Source organism: Taurulus bubalis (assembly GCF_910589615.1).
Source record: "Taurulus bubalis genome assembly, chromosome: 2".
Taxonomy (NCBI): domain Eukaryota; kingdom Metazoa; phylum Chordata; class Actinopteri; order Perciformes; family Cottidae; genus Taurulus; species Taurulus bubalis.
In genome coordinates, this window is record NC_136590.1 from 17,645,143 (window position 1) to 17,662,941 (window position 17,799).

General features: G+C 41.0%; 1 protein-coding gene across 1 annotated transcript in view; it reads left to right on the top strand.

The window, feature by feature from the left end:
- The window catches only part of rab26 (RAB26, member RAS oncogene family), a gene marked incomplete at both ends in the record, with an annotated part of 64,308 nt that extends 51,243 nt beyond the window's left edge, over window positions 1-13,065 (top strand). The window contains 4 exons of the mRNA XM_079214290.1: window positions 8,638-8,703; window positions 9,277-9,333; window positions 9,998-10,074; window positions 12,963-13,065. Coding sequence (XP_079070416.1) covers window positions 8,638-8,703; window positions 9,277-9,333; window positions 9,998-10,074; window positions 12,963-13,065 — 303 coding nt within the window. The remainder of the gene's footprint in view (window positions 1-8,637; window positions 8,704-9,276; window positions 9,334-9,997; window positions 10,075-12,962) is intronic.
- Between the last annotated feature and the right edge of the window lie 4,734 nt (window positions 13,066-17,799).

Sequence of the window (17,799 nt, forward strand, 5' to 3'; positions counted from 1 at the left end):
TAAACACTGGAAAGATGCATGGAACAATAGCAGACTTCACCTTTTTAAGTTGTTGACCTTCATACATCCTGATCAAATGTATTATACATTGCTCCTATACCATGTAAATGGTTAATAATGTATGTGAGTAGATATACTATAGATATACAAATAGATAGAGTAGATATACAATATTGTTCTTAGCTGTACTGCGTATATATTTTAATATGAACTACTTCTAGTGCTAGTGTTATGCTCAACACATATACCTACATCTATATAGGAGACAACTGTCTCTCAGCCATTCCAACTATCTCATTTCGATAGATAGAATAGCTACATTATTTGGTTGTGTGTGGAAAGACCATTCACGGAAAACCCCACCAAACACAGGGAGCCTTAGCTCTCCACACAGAGGATTGTTTGCCCACAGAGCCTATTCTCAGTTACAGTACCCGCCTGAGATCTCCCACAAACAAATGTGTAGAGACAACGATTGTTGATACCGGTGCGGTTGTCATTATACTGAAACCACTCAAATTATCGGCGGGTACAGGTTTCGAACCCTATTGTGTGACAAGTGTAGCGCTAAGTTAGCCACTAAACCAGACAGCAATATAGAGCGAGAATATGATATTTGCCAAAGATGATTAATACATTCATAATATACGCCTTTTCCTAAAATTTTCTGTCATAGATAACAAATCAAAATATAACATGTTCATAAAATAATATAAAATCTTTGTACAAAACATCGCTAGTAAATTTGGAGACATTTTTCCATAACTTTTTGGAGAACAGACAATGCCAAAAAAGAAAATACAGTTTCAGGTTGAACTGTGCAAAAGGTACAATATATATCTAAATCTTTCTTAAACTTCTTGAGAGAATGCTTTGCAGGCTAACACTTATGTAGAATATTGAAGGAATAATAGTCATTTATGTCTTTAGCTCCAGCAATCCCATACCCTCGAGTAAAAAGTGGACCATGATGTGCCAACCACAGGACACACGGTACACGGACTGTAATCTGTACAACTGCTACTGGTAGTTGGAGGTGTTGGAGGTCGAAGAAGTCTCCTCTCTCAGGGTGCATCCCAAGTATCTTAATTGTCGTTTCCTCGCTCCTTATATATATATATATATATATATATATATATATATATATATATATATATATATATATATATATATATATATATATATATATGGAAAACCTGGAAAAGTCATGGAATTTTAAAATGGTTATTTCCAGGCCTGGAACAATCCTTGAAAAAAATAAAATCCCAAAGGTTTTGGAAAAGTCATGGATGTGTATTCTTATGTTCATGTCGTTCACGCTGAGTTTGAAATAATTAATATGCTTATAAAAGAAAGACGCTCAAAATATAAGCAGGCATTCATACAGGCATCTATATAAATGTGTATTATTTTAATCAAACTATTGTCTCTCATTCATTTGTGTCATTTAAGGTATACTGTATGCTTTGGAATTCTCATTGTTGTTTAAATACTACATTTTCTCACTTTTTCATGTATACACCGAGATTTTGCGCGTATAAATACCACACACTGTGTATAAATACTCAATGCAGTTTGTTTAACAGGTAGCAGACTACAGAGAAAACATCTCCACTTTGACACTGATAACTGTGTCTTTATTAGTACAAGTAGTAGTTTAACACCATTAAATCAACTGAAAACATTATACGATATTTTTTTAATCAATATTTTAAGTGGATCATTTAAAGTGGATTTTAAGTCATCAGAAACCGACGTCTCTTCATGTGACAGTTCAGAGGAAAGGACGTCTCATGTCTCTTAAAACACGTTTCCTCCTGTCCTCTCTCCTCGCATGGTTTCCTTGCGTCTCTCCATGCATCTCTGGTGGGAGGGACTAAGACACAAGGAAAAGACGCAAGTGAGGGAAACAGGGATGCAATTAAGCGACTTGGGATGTACCCTCAGTCTCCTCAGCCAGGGAAACGTGGCGTTGACCGCTCCCTGTCGCAGCTGGTGTCCACGCACAGTCCTGCTGAAACACAGAAAATGCTGTTACTATTGACTGGCACTATAACGCCCCCTCCTCCTCTCAGCACACGATAATCAATCAAAAGCAAATCAGGGTAAAAGGCACTCGGGCATTCACGAGTAGATAGGTGATTATAAGTCAATTGTGACTTTTCTTTTTTTTGTAAATTCCCTGCCTCCACCCTCCTCATTGGGGGACACTCTTTATTCATTCTTGAAAATGTGTGTGTTCCTTCTCTTCTACTCTAATCCTATGGCTAAACATAAATGATTAATTAAAAATGAATGCTTCATTAATATTGAACAAAGGAAGAGCAAGTCTCCACAAAAGTACATTCAAGTATGTTCATTATTCCAGTTGATTCCATCAGTTTATCACCATCCATGCAGCACATGTCTTATACTTTTATCAGTCTTACTATACAGTGTTTTTTTTTTTTACAGCTGGTTCAGTTATTTTCCACGTTTGTGTTAAACGAATACTGCTTCCAAGGAGGATGGCGTTCAACACTGTTGGTTCTTAACTTTTAAAATCACCCATGAACCCTATCTGCATGTTCGATTCTGCCTTTGTGTACATATAGCCTTCTTCTCTGGCAGAAAAATGCTGGCAGTGCACTGTGGAGCACTTGATAAAAAATTTAAAAAAAGCACTCCCAGCGCTTTTCTAAAAAGGCTCACAAGATTTCAAATTAAAATCGCTCTGAGTGGCTGCACAAAAAAAGTCATATGGAAACTCCGTTAGCTGCATTTGTATTTTGGTCGAAAACAGTGCCACTGGATGGCCTCACCGAAATAATGATTTTAAAGCAAAATCTGTACATTTGAGAATTTCTGTGCGTATAGAAATACAATGTATCATTCTTTCTCCTCTGGTAATTATTTTGAGATTTTTACTCATGCTTACCAGTGACTCTAGCATTCAGGCCGCTGTGGTCCTCAGTCTGGTGTGAACGTCTGGCTTTTGGCTTTATAACGCTGCTGTAAATGATTTCCTCGTTAGCTGTAAAAGGCCCATGGCGTTGGTGTGAATGAGTCATCATTTGTGCTATACGTCTTGCCATGGATGTTTTTTCTGGAACTGGTGGTGGGATTTTGCGCATTCGAGCGGTCGCCTCCTCTTCGTTCCCCCCGCTGAAGACGTCGTCTGACTCGTCCAAAAGGGCGAGCGGGCGGAGGTGCATGTGGCGGAGCTGCTCGAGCGTCACCACGGGCAGAGGGGGCGCCAGGGACCTGAGGAAGGCTGAAGAGTCAGAGTGGCGTCGACGGGTTGGCTTGGGGCCGAGAGGGGCTTTGTCCTCGAGAGATGGGTCCGGATTGGCATCGAGGACTGATCGAGAGTCAGTTGCAGGACTTGATTCTGGCTCATGGATTATGACTGGGACGGGAATCTGCAGAGACAGCCTGTTGGTGCGAGCCCGGGGCGACGTGGAGCTGGACTTGGGACGCAGCTTCCAACCGAGAGGGTCGTGGCCGGTGATGACAGATGTCTGGACAGGAGGAGGAGAAGAGCAGGAAGAAGTGGAGGACGAAGAAGAGGAGGATGAGCTGAAGACCCCAATGGGGGGGCAGGAGTAGCGTTTGAATGATGGACTGGATGCTGTGTGGGGTCGGAGGAGGGATATGCCACGCTGAGGAGGCTGTGGCTCCTTCTTGTCTTTCTTCACTGTTATGACGGCCGAGGTCTCACACCTGCAAAAGTCGGCGGACCACCGGCGCTGATGGGAACGTGGCGTCGCCTCAGAGGCGGAGACTGTTGAGGACAAGCGCTCTCCGGGCTCCTGGCTGAGGTGTGCTGGCACGTGTCCCGGTCCTTGTCTGTTCTTGTCTCTAGACACTTTTTCACTCAGCTGGTCAAACTGGCCATTCGTAGCAACGGAGCGTCTATTCATCTTCTTTGAAGTGTTGGTCGGGTCTGTGACATAAATAAACCCTGTGGAGAGAAACATGTAGGCCGTGAGAGGGCGGAGGGATGTTTCAATTTTGAAAAGAGGAACAGGAAACGCCCAACGCGACTTCTCAAATTAAGTTTCACAACCAAGAGATACGAGCTGCTGTGTCAACAACGGGTGCTTTTTTAGAAAGGCTTTTAGCTTAAATACTTTGCTTTTATAACTGTAAGGGATAACTCGGTTATGTTATTTATACAGCCATATAATAGCTTACAGAATAGAGAGAGAGAGGTAAGCATACCAGAGCAAGTCAAGCTTTGGCAGCGTTGCATTTTTTAAAATTAAATTCTAATGCTTATTAAAAAATCAGCTTTTTTTTTGTGGGATTGTGTTATAACAGTTAAACAGTGTTGATTAACATCATGAATAAAGTTGATAAGATTAAACTTCTCCTGTATTACAGACACTAATAAACATTCTAAACAAATAACTAAAGGTAAACTCTGAATACAGTCAGTAACTTAAAACGTAGTACTTTAAAACCACCAAATTATTGTACCTTAACACAGAAGAATGAACACAGACATGTTTGCAATGTGAAAACCTTGGTGTTCAAGAAGTGATGGTAAAAATATAAATCATTGTTTACCTGCAGAGCTGTGTGGATCTTACTCTCATCCAGTCGGGACTACTTTCTTTCTCACATCTCTTTCTTATTAATATGACTCTCTCTCTCTCTGTATTTCCCCATCCAGCGACCCGCTCACATCTGACCACAGCTTCCTCAAACCAACACCCAGAAGAGAGTCCACACACACACACACACACACACACACACACACACACACACACACACACACACACACACACACACACACACGCACACAAACACTAGTCAAGGTTGATTGATTAACAGCTGTTTTCACAATAACACTCATATATGAACAGTAGGGATTTAACCTGTAGCTAGTTTAGTGAAGTGCTTATGATTTCCCCCTCAAAATGCATTAACCAGTTCATCTGGAGGGTGTTCAGAGTGGGAGTTAATGGAAAGTGCTGCTTTGGTGGCTCTTCAGGTAGTTATTACGTTGAGTGGAAGATGCAGATTTTTATTAAACGGTAGTGAAGGAGCGGTGACATGGTGATCGATCCAGTCATGCGATGCAGAGAAGATGCGTTGCTTGCGGTTTCCTTCAGTGTGAACAGTCCGCCGGTAATTTCACATCACAACTTTATAGTTTGAAATTTCTATTGTTATTTTAATTTATTTTACCATAAGTAATATTAATACCAACTTTGAACCTCTTGATGTTGAAAGTGTATTCAAGCAGGGGGCTTGCCATACAATTTGTGTAAGCCACTACTTATTTAGTACTTGAGTAGTAGTACTGAGTAGTATAGGGTCCCCTAATTAAGGGACCCTATACTACACAAAGTACAAATCAAGAAAAAAACATGGTATAAACCCCGCTTGGTTCTCCGCCGGCACCCACCCACGATGCCACCACGCTCACCCGAGGAGGCGCGATGGAAAACAGGTCAGCGCTAGCTGTGGGTTTCTTCTGTTTTTGAATAAAACCCACAAAGTTCATAGAGCTTTGGCAGCTATGCAAATTGGGATGTGACATTTCCTGGTGACTCCGGCTGACCGCTGCAAACACAAACTTTTTTCTCTCTTAGCTTTAGGTTGCACTCATGTCACATTGTTTGGATGTTCTCCGCCGGCTCAAGTGGAAGCACCCACTTCACCCGTAAGAAGCATTTGGCCATAACTCTGTCTCCCTTAGAACACAAAGTCAAAGTGCCAATCTGAAGCTCCACCAAGGCTGTTAATATGACTGCTTGTCAAGATCTGTCACATGTCGACCAACAGAGTACGCGTGTCCTCCTCCCACACGCACTTGCACTTGTACGACTTCTAACGCGTTGCGTAGACAGCGGGCCCTTTTTGAAGTTTGATCACTTTCGGGGGCACAGAAGCCTGCACTCCCGCTTTCACTTCTCCATAACCCCACAGGCCACCGAGATCTTTCAAGGCCCGTGCGAGTAATTGGCAGGTTTGCGTGTTGAGAGTCGAGGGCTTCTAGGTGAGAGCTCCGATACATTAATCTTGGTGTAATGAAGTGATGTAAACCGCCCCGGGGTGGGAGAGCAGAATACTGTAAACCTGCAGACGAGAGGAGGGATTACGGCTGATCCGAGACTTCTTCGCCCGATGATACACTGGCAGTCAGTTGGAGGGAGGCAGGAGGAAATGTGTGTACTGTACAGTATTTGTGTGAGTGTGAGAGAGGCATGACCTTTCTCTCGCTGTTTCACTCTATAGCAATGAAATATATTTACCTCTACACCTCCGCCAGTATGAAGCGATCAATACGTGCTTATTGCTACTTGACATGTTAACAGCAGCTGTCTGCCCAGCTGGCCCTTGCTACGGCTATACGTGTAGGGGTTACATTTCTTCTGTAGACCACATCACTGGTAAAACCCATGCTGGGATCCTTTCAATTCGGTTCGCTCGATCGGAAATTGCTGTAAGAGATTTACTTCCTTCCCACGATCTGAGACAAAAAGTTACACATTTGAAATGTAATAATATTTGTATGAATAAAAGGATGTCTTTTTTTTCAGCTTCTTGTATACAATTGTAATACTGACGAAATGTCCCATTGTCCTCTGTCATAACAGCACAGCCTTCCTGTTCTCCTCCCTCATACAAAAGAGGTGCTCTGACACAAGCTTTTTGTTGCATAAGCTCTCCATTTCATTACACCCACCTCCATCTTCTTCTCTCTCTTATCCGGGCTTAGCAGTAAAATCTATGTCCGTTTTGATATAAAAAAGCCCGGCTGGAAAGTTAACACAAATCCTGTGATCATTCGTGGCTCATTATTTAGCATCTTCCCTATCTGAAAATTCATTTCACTGCCCTAAAAGAAATTACAACTTTTCAGGATTTTCCACGTATCCCAGTTGAAAGTGAGATTGGATTTAGATTGAATCACACACAAACGTACGCTCACGCAATGCAGTATCTTTCCAGAAAATGTTATGGGACAGTAATTACCATAACTGAAATTATTTCCATAATCATCTGGGTTTATTACAGACATGAAAGTAGGGAAGCTATTTCAGCTTAAATGCAAATTATTGCAGGCGGCATTAAGAATCACGTTCTAATATTGGCTCATGGAGACTGAGGCACATTGACGAGCAACATGTTTCATATTCTGTAATTTTATATCATTGATCTTTTTTTTTTTCAAGGTCTTTTAAAAATAAGGTTCCTGTACAACGAAATTGCATCATCAACGTGAGTTGAGGGCAACATATTTTATTCACGTGAAGGATAACATACATTTTATATTCAAAATATAAAATGATAATGCAGTAACTCTCAAGCATTCTGAAATTGCTTTGAAGTATGTATTCTCCTGGACGTCAACTTTTCTCCTTTTCATTTGATCTCTCAACACACAAGATTTACTCTCTTCTGTTCTCTTTTGCGCCTTTTGCTTGGGGAAGTCATCTCTATAAATGTCCATGTGGCACCTATTCAACTAATAGGATGCATTGATTAATTTGTATTAATCTACTCTTGTTCCAAACCTTCTGCACATTCAAAAACATGTCCCACATATCTGTGTTCCCTTGGAAGTCTTATTATTTTGAGGGGAAAAGGAATGTCACAAGAAAACAGTCATGCGGGCCTATTCAACTGGCAATAACGTAATGGACAGCTTAAAGTCCGTCAGGCCGTCTGCCGGACGCTGAACCCCGTTTGGGAATCTCCGCATGGGACAAATTTGGGGAAGCGGCTGTGCTCTTCAGAGGTGGAAAACTGAAACTAACAGAAAACACTTCTGATTAGACTTAAATCTCCCCATCACGCAGCTAATGTTGTCTTCACCTCCTCTGATAAAGTGCATCAAAGGTGTCTCTCAGCTACCAGTCAGAGAGAAAGACGTCATACTGCAGTTAAAAAAGTTTTACAAGTCAAAATAACTGGAGGCTACAGTTACCTATGTAATACAAGATCATCCTGTCTACAAAAATGTAATCCACTTCCCTCACTGAATCAATATGAGGAGTGATTTGTCCCGTATATTTGTGCTTAGAATTGTTAGAAAAAGGACGAGGTCTTCCTCATCTAGAACACTGCAAATGCGTTGTTTTTTTTAAATCAAAATTCCAGACATGTCCAATCTACTTTTGATGACCCCACACAGACACAAAGCCCCTCATGATTGCATTGACTTTAATCGGTGTACTGGAATATTTGATGAAAGTAGATATAATATCCGCTGACAGTGAAGACCGACCTGTCCGATACTAATCAGATCTGGCAGGACTTTTTTAGCTACATTCATCATCTTGCGTAAGTCCGTTTCTTAACTGCTTCCCGCTGCCTTTCGAAGGTTTGCGTAACAGTTGTGTGAAAATGGTTTCTGTATTCATGCATGCTACGCAAAGTGAACTAAACGATGGAGATCTCAGAGGAGAGTGCATGCGAGTAGTGGAGAACCAAGACACTGTTGGAAGAAGACGGATGGGTGGAGATGCCAGAGGGGGTAAGAATGATGAAGAGGGGATCTGGAGGGAGTAGGGGAGGACAAGACGGATCCATCCATCTCCTCTCTCACCACTATCTATCTCCAATCATGCCTATCTGCTCTTTTTCTTCCCTTCCCGCTTTGGGTCTCTTCACCACTCTGTGCCCTCTTCCCGTCTCCAGGCATGGCTGACAGAGATCCATGAGTACGCTCAGCAGGACGTGGTCGTCATGCTGCTGGGCAACAAGGTGAGACCTTCTTGCCAACACTGGGCTATGGATGGACAGATGGACTCGTTAGACGGGGGGGCTGGAGTGGATTTATGGATGTGTCTGGAAGGAGAGAGAGAGATGCATTTCACACAAAATGACTTTGTAATTGTTACTGGTCATTTCAACAGATAGACCATCCTGTTGAAGAAGTGCCAGTGAGATCAAATTATCTCAGCTTAACTCGTCAATATATGACATTTTATGTTCACAATGTATCAGATGGCCATGTGTAATGCGAACAGAGCCCAAACAAAGAGATTTATCACCCAGCGCTGCACTTCAGGAGGCAGCTGTTTTTAGTGCAAAAGCTCTGATTAATTCAGTGGACTCAACCTGCCCTGTGCCGAATGGCAGAATGCTTATCTAAAAAAACCAGCGAGAAATAGTCGTGAAAATCTCAACCAGAAATTGCAAATAACACAAAGTGATGATATACTGTACATGTATATATCAAAACTTGGACAACAAACTTTGAGGAATTCCCTGATTAAACAATCTGTGTGTGTGAATGACAATGTCTAACTTGGAAGTGTGCTTCAACTCTTTCAGGTCGACTCCACGCATGACAGGATGGTGAAGCGAGAGGAGGGAGAGAAACTGGCAAAAGTTAGTTTAGCACACACACACACACACACACACACACACACACACACACATTTAATTTGACACATGTAACCAGGATGAAAGACACACTGTGCTCTGCCCACGCAGCCCCGTGGACTCTGAAACTCCCCCCATGTAGCTGCTGTGTCTTGATCAGTGTGTGTAATTATGTATTCACGGAGGCACATAATGTTGTTATTGTTTGGAATAAATGACGGGGCTTTGCTAACTTAATTTTCCACGCCGGTTCGCTCAGATAAGCTCTGAGAGGCATGTTAAGAGTAAATATGAAGAGAAGTGGGAAAGGCAGTGCAGCTGTCAAGGTGCAGACACACACACATAATGTGATTGCTATACCTGGGAGCATCTTTCATCGACTGCACACTGTGTTCATTTTCTTTCTTATAAATTACGACAAAGAGGGGAGAAAATTAGTTTTTCAAAGCCAGAAATCTCAGCACCCATCACAATGAGTTAACATTATTATTGGTATTGATTAGCAACCATCTCATCGTTCTCCAGTTACTTTAAACATAAACCTGGATTAGCTAATTTTTTTTAGCGTCAGACACAAGAAGGCCACGTACACATCACGGAACTCGCACAAACCGACACACACACACACACACACACACACACCTCTAATACCAGATGTTTCTCTGTGCAGGAGTTTGGAGTGCCCTTCATGGAGACGAGTGCTAAATCTGGACTGAATGTGGAGCTGGCCTTCACTGCAGTGGCCAAGTGAGTCACACACAAACACAAAACATCACAGCATGAAGGAACGCACAATGGCAGAGCGCACAAACTCTCAAAAGCTCCAAGTGATGAAAACTGTACTGGCCCCCGTAGGTCAATAGCTCTAGTGTTGCGCGAACAAGCCCACAAAATGTTAATGCATTAAAACACACGTGCCTCCTCAATTCAATACACTCGGGGGGGCTTTTCCTCACGCAAGCTGGTCAGACCAGAAGCTAACAGTGGCTAACTTAACAACCTGAGATAGATATCGCTGTCGCATTCCTGAGTCAGTATGATGCTCTACTTTTAGCACGTCATACGTGTTACCATTTCAATGGTTTTATCACAGAAGTAAAACACAAAGTTATCACACTGTCGCTCACCACACTGTGTCTGTTTCCCCCTGTTTTTGCTTTACCCCGCTGCCATATCTGACGTTAGCAAGAGCTGATAGCAACAGTCGTCACTTCAGCAGACAAAGTCCATTCGTTACATGTGAGAACTGCCTTTGTTTACGTCGGTGTGAAATCCCCAAATCAATCATTGTGGAAACCATGGTTATAATTGTGCACTTGTGCTGCGCTAGAATGGTAAAAAGTGAGGTTTTGATGATGGAAAAATGTATCAATTGTGGTGGGGCTTAGCGAGGATCAATTATCACCTGTGGCCGCTGTCAGAAAAAGCTCTATTGCATCAGTTTGAAAATGAGAGGGGGAAATCATGAGTAGCTTTCACTGTATAGGTGGTGAATTATTTCAGTTGTAAGTATGTGCTCTCCCTTTTTCCTTAATACTGATATTAACCTGATATTAGAATGAATTGCTGCTCTCGACATGATCTGGAGAAACTTACTTTTTAATAATAATGATGAACTTCCAATAATCCGAAGTGGCAGTATGGCACGTCATCCCGTTCTCACTGCCAACTCGTTCAGGGCAGCTTGGTCAGTGACCTTACATGTCAGACTATGAGGCTGGAGGTATACAGTTTATCTAGTGCAACATATCCAACTTCAGCATCAATGGTAAACTCCAATAACCGCAGTACAGAACTCATCTGCACAGGTTTTGTGAAGCTTTTTGAGGTCTTTTATATTCAGTTTCAATCGCTAATGGTGGGCAGATGGAAGACTTTTGCAGTACCGAACACATATGAACAAGACCAGTCTGGTAATGATAGGGGACAAGAGGGTTATTAAGATTCTTTTTTTTTACGTGACGTACATTTGTCTTTGTTCCCTAGTGCCATGGTATCTTAAGCATTCCAATAGAAAGAGACAGAAATGATAACTCCAGCTCTTATAATGAGATTACTATCCAAGCCAAAAGTTAAATATTGACAGCAAGACATCCAACAGTATCCTCCCATTATTTTCCAACTCTTTATAATGAGGATGCTATTTTAACTCTGTGTCTCACTTAAATGTGTAGTGTCAGACAGTTTGTGTGGGAGTTGTTTTCATTTAAAGCTTCGTTATGGCAACAGGCTGACATTGTGGGGTGTTGCCAAGAATAGCGTGACAGTCTGGCACACAGCAACCATGCAGATACAGAAAATTTGTCCAGCTCTGTTCTCGTTGCCGTCCGCGAGCGCCTGCTCACACCTTTTCAGTTTTCACATACCTTCTCTTTTTTTTCCTGCTCTCTCCAAACTTCTCCATCCCCTTTCGTTTGTCACTCTTCCACCGCAACGTGCTTTAGTCCATTTCACTTTGGGAGTGCTTTATTTGCATAAAACACATAAGTGCTGAAAGTAAGAGCCTCTAAAAATGTCAACAACAATGGTCCATTCTCAAGCTACTTGAATTGACTAGTGAAAGATAGTGAAAGATAATCCAGGTTTCTCAATTCATGTTCTATACAGAGGTCAAAAGGTCACCATTCTGTTAGCTCTAATAAACTTGAACATTGACTTGAACATTGAGTTTTCCCTGATGTTGATTTGAAGGAAAAGTTCCACAAGTTCTGGTAGTTGTTTCATATCTATTGGACTGATATGTGAGTCATACATATTTTCTCATCTTACTTTGGACAGTAACTGTATTTTCGAACCAAACTGTGAAGAAAAGTATATAATATATATTTTGAGATGTCCGTCTTTACTGTACGTGTGTGGACGCGATATCTCAGGAACGCCTTGAGGGAGCTTCTTTGATTTCAGCACAACGTCCACTAGGACTGAACTGATTAGATCAAAGGTCAAGGTCATTGCAACCTCAAGTCTGTCCCATCCTCATAAACGCGGTATCTCAGGAATGCCTTGAAGGAATGTCGTTACATCTGACACAAGCATCCACTCGAACTCCAGGATGAGTTAATACATCTTTAGTGGTCCAAGATCACTGAGACACAACCGCTAGGAGGTCATTCTAATTCCATCTGTCAGGAAACACGAACCTAAGCATCCCGGAATTGCACAAAACGTGGATTTGAAATAGTAGCGACTTTTAACTGCACCACAAACTGATACAGAAAGGATCTCAATCGAGTTTCCAGGAGCTTCTAGTTAGTCTTCAAAGTTTACTGAAATTAATGGAAAAGTGTTGTGGCCCTGCATTTTACATCCATTGAGCTAAAACCTAATAATATGCTTTGGAAAATATTTTTGCAGTAACATGCCCTCAATTTAAAATCTCTAAAAATGCAATGGTGCATTCTTTTTTAAGTATTTGTCTGCCACGCCACCTTCAGACAAGATTGTGGAAATGTCATTGTAGTATCTTGAAACGCATAAAAAACCATGCGCAATACAAAGTTCATGAAGTTCGCCTCATGTTTACGCTGCCCCTCTCTCTCTCTCTCTCTCTGTCTCTCTCTCTCTCTCTCTCTCTCTCTCTCTGTCTCTCTCTCTCTCTCTCTCTCTCTCTCTCTCTCTCTCTCTCTCTCTCTCAGAGAACTGAAGCACAGGAGCATGAAGGAGTCCGATGAGTCAAAGTTCCAGCTGCAGCAGTACGTTGACAAAGAAATGAGGACTGCCGGCTGCTGCCGCTCGTAGACTACATCCTTGTGTGTGTGTCTGTGTGTGTGTGTGTGTGTGTGTGTGTGTGTGTGTGTGTGTGAGAAATAAAACAGGTACATTCCATTAAAGCAGTAATTAATCTGGTGTGTCTGGGAATTAGAACGCAATTCTCAGTGTTTGTAATATTTCTATCAGTGGTGATATGGCCAGTATGCTCTCTCCCAACCCATCTATCCTCTGCAACTGTGAATGTAATATAACTCCGATACATGCTTGCACACAAACACACACACACACACGTATACGCGCACGCACACACACACACACACACGTACACACGCACACACAGACACACACACACACACACACACGTACACACGCACACACAGACACACACACACACACACAGCTATGTTTGTAAGTCGCCTTTACAGCTCGTTCGATCCATTTTTCCATGAGTGTGATGTACATATTTTAAATGTAATTTTAGTTTCGTGCCCTGAAGCGTTGTGGTTTGTAAATGCCTGTTTTGTTGAAACCGAAGATTATAGACACAAATATGTTGAATATTAAATTAATCTGAGAGTAAATAGAAATGAATAGATCTAATGAACATATTTGTACAGATACGCTATTGCACCTAATGTAAGCTGCCAAATGGCACTGTGTGCTGTTTATGTACAGGATATCACTTGATAACTGTTTTTAATAATTGTGATCATGATTATCATTTTACTCACATGTGGAATTTATTTTGAGCTCTTTACCTTTTATACGCAGATTTTCCGCTCAAATTTAAAACTGTTATGTGAAACATTTTCACATTAAGAACCTCCCTCAGTCATTTTTAACTATATTAAATAAAATAAAAAAGTAGATCATCAGCAAAGAGACGGACTCTACTCTTGAGTTTCACAGATTATCTCGTTTCGATTCACCGTTTTGAATGTTATCAGTCCATCATATTGCCATATCCAGCTCTTATCATGACCGATATATTGCTGCAGGAAGGGCAAAATGGGAAAACTGAAACCACCTGCAAGTTTGTGAAGCGGTAGCAGTTTTTACACATTAAGAAGAAGAATGTGGGTAACAATGTGAATTGAAACAAAAGTCTGTGGTTAGATTCAAGCAACAAAACTGCTACAGGTTTAGGAAAAGGTCATGGTTTGGGTTAAAATAAGTATTATGGTTACGTAACTAAAGTAATATACATGATAAGTCCATAGCATGTATGTTACACAAACACACCTGGGTGAAAGTCCTGTGTTTGTTGGGCCCATCCCTCCACACCGACCTCCCTAAACACACTCTGTTGCTCTTTATATTACTTCACCTGTCCTTCTCCTTTGCTCCCGTCTTAATTACTACGACCATTAGAGGTCACCACCAAACAATGATGAACCTTCGGTAATCTAGTTTACAATAGATGATCACGGCCTACTGAACCAGTTAGGAGGTAGAGTAGGGCAACACCACCTCACGTCCATGCTCCTGTTAACTGCCATTGAATCAGCTATTAACAACAACTATTACTAGCTTTGTATAGAAGAAAGAAATTATCGTTATTAATCCCCTTTGGGAAATTTCTCTGCATTTGACCCATCCTTGGTTGGGGAGCGGTGGGCTGCCCTGTGGGGCGCCCAGGGAGCAGCTCGGGGTTCGGTGTCTTGCTCAGGGACGCTCCGACATGTGAGCTATGGGGGGGATTGGGGATCGAACTGGCTACCTTGTGATCACTGGACGACCACTCATCCCCCTGAGCTACAGCGCTTTTTATCACATCTCACTCTCTTCATAACAGAACTTGATAATATTGATTAATGTAATATTCAACAGATCTACTCCATCCTCAGATGAAGGTCGTGAGATGTGGTTGAAGGACTAGTAACTGGACTTTGACTTTAGGTGATTGACAGAGGTCCGTGGGGTCTCTTATTCTCCACTTTTTGTACGTATACATTGAATTTTCAACTCTACAGAATATTGTATCAATGTTAACGTTAAAGATGTCTTGATTTTTTTTCCTCCACTTTGCCAGGCTCAGTTTTAATGTGCTTAAAAATGTCCAAGCAAGATAAAATAAACATGAACACGGCCAATATGCAAAGTGCCAGTCTTGTACATTTCAATCAAGATCACAAAATGTGAAAAAGTGAATCTCGTAGAAGTGTTTAGAATTTGTGAAACCTAGAGGAAGGTTTGACTGAACCTATTTTTCCCTTGTTTTTCTCTGCTGTGGTTTTGTAAGAGCGTACCTGTTGTTACATAGAGATATACTGATGGTTATTGGCTCTGTGCTGAGCTACGGCATTCCACGGGCGTTTTTTAAGTCTGAGATGTTTCATCAAAGATGGTTTAATTCTGCCTTCTGCGTATGTTAACTATATAAATTGTATCATGAAATATTATAAATACAATTAAATTTGCTTTCAAGAAGTGGTTCAACTTAATCTTGATATCCAGATTTTACAATAGATCAATATAAACCAGTGGTCATTGATTCAGTGTAAACGTGTTACCTGTATACTGTATCTTCACTGAAATGATTTGTATTGTAATAATCTCCAGTGTTCACAAATAAAGAATCAATCAAAAGCAAATGATTTGTTCTTGCTGGCTGACGGCCAGAGATGAAGCACACGCGTGGATCCACACTGCCCCCGTGTGGCAGGGACCCGTGTGAGTCCTGTTATTACAACGTGGGCAGGGGCTTGGCTGGATTTGTGCGACACAGTGCTGTTTGATGTAGCGCCATCTCTTTACAGTAAGGCCTTAGAACATATTATTGATATATTATCTTAATCTGGAACTCTTTGAAGGCCCCCTTTTGTTGCACACACCAAAACACCAACTGCACTGACTCCAGATCAGCGGAGACCAGAGGAGTGGCTTTTTACAGGTCAGTTAGTCAGCACAAGAATCCTGTGGCTTGAATACATGTGAGTATATTAAAAAGAAAGAAAGAAGCTAAATGTGTATATTATTTTCTTTATTTTCAGTCTCAAACCATGTTAATCGTTCAGTGTTTTACGTAGTCTGTGCCTGCATCCAGCTTTCTGTTGACCTTTTGAATGTTACGTATAGCTTTGAAGTGACTGATTCTTCAATATTAAACATGACATTGTGGATGTGCAGTACACTGGACACATACACCTTTATTTCCCAAGTTTCGGTATTTATAACCAAAAAGCAAATGAACACCTAAAGACAGCATGCAACACAAAAGACAATATCACATCGTTCAGACAAAACACTTTTAATGACAGTCATTGAACTCCTTATCTTCTCTAACTTACCCACACACTCCAGCAGCTGAAGTCTTGACGTCCAAATATCCATGAACATAAAAAATAAAAAAGCTGTACTGGTAGTTGTTGCCTCATTGATTAATAAAAGTCCACATCTCAGTGTTTCATCCATGTGGAGATTTTCAATTGTTTAGTATTAGGTCTGTGAAGTAATTTTAAAGAGGCATTTAAAGAGGCACAATAGGTGTTGAAATTAAAGATGAATCACATCTCAATAGAAAGAAAACTACATGTGTACACACCCTGAAATCTTACCCGTACCTCTCTGTAGTGCCCCCGTTGCCTATTTAACCCTAAGACACTACTTGGTTGCTCCCTTGATAGTATTCTGACGCGTTTTAGTGATGACAATGTCCAGATGTAAAGGCCAGTTTGTTTATTGAACCATTGCGTGTATTTATAGAAAAACATAAAATAAACATTGTCGGCACAACCTAGGATACTTAAATCATAAAATGAACCATAAACATGTATATCTCTCGGTTTGCCTTCTCAAAAACGAGCAACACCTGGCCCTAATGCCACTCCTGATTATATAGGGCCGACTCAGTTGAAGTCCACAAAATGGCTCTTGCACTCTCTACACAGGTGGAAGTCGGGCTTCACAGAAATTTAGTGGTAGCTTTTCCTCACCACGTTAACCTCTTAGCGTTCCTGTAAAATTTGATGAAAAACGCCTATCCAGGTATACCCAAAGTAAATTGGAAGCTGTACTTGAACTATTTGGAGTAAATGCATGGTCTTTGTCTCTTTTGAAAGGTAACAAGCTGAAGCTTTTTTCCCTCAATAGTCAGAATCACTTTAAGTGCTGCTGACACTGAGTAATATTAGTTTGAATACACTAAAGTATAAGGTTTTTATTTCCGCCTGAACATTTCTTTGTAAATAGATGCCTGTAGATGACTATAAATGGGACTTATGGACTGGAAAACACAATGGGACAATAGCCTGAAGCCTTTTCTAGTCTAAGTAAAAAGCAGATAACAATATCACAGAAAATGAATATTTTACACATGTTTTTCTAATGAAATGTCTAGGCGTATTTCCATTTTGAGACTGAAAATATTCCATATATATATATATATATATATATATATATATATATATATATATATATATATATATCTATTTAAAAGGCTTATAGTCTTGCAAACTTATAGAGGTACTATTCATATTTACTACAAGTATTGCTGACACAGAGAAAATGAAGTATAAATTAATTTTTATGCTAATTCAATGACAGACTGAAGCTCTATCAGCAGCTGTCTCTTCTCATCAAATTGAAGGCTGTTGGGATTATTTGCCCCCCTCTTTCTGGTACTCGTTTTTTAGGCAATTTCATTGGCTGTACGAAACGCCTGTCATCTGAGCCGTACGACGTGACAGGCTTGAGCCACGTAAGGAGACAGGGGTTGACTCTGTTCTTCAACTTAGCTTCTGGTAATTTCTGGGTAATGTA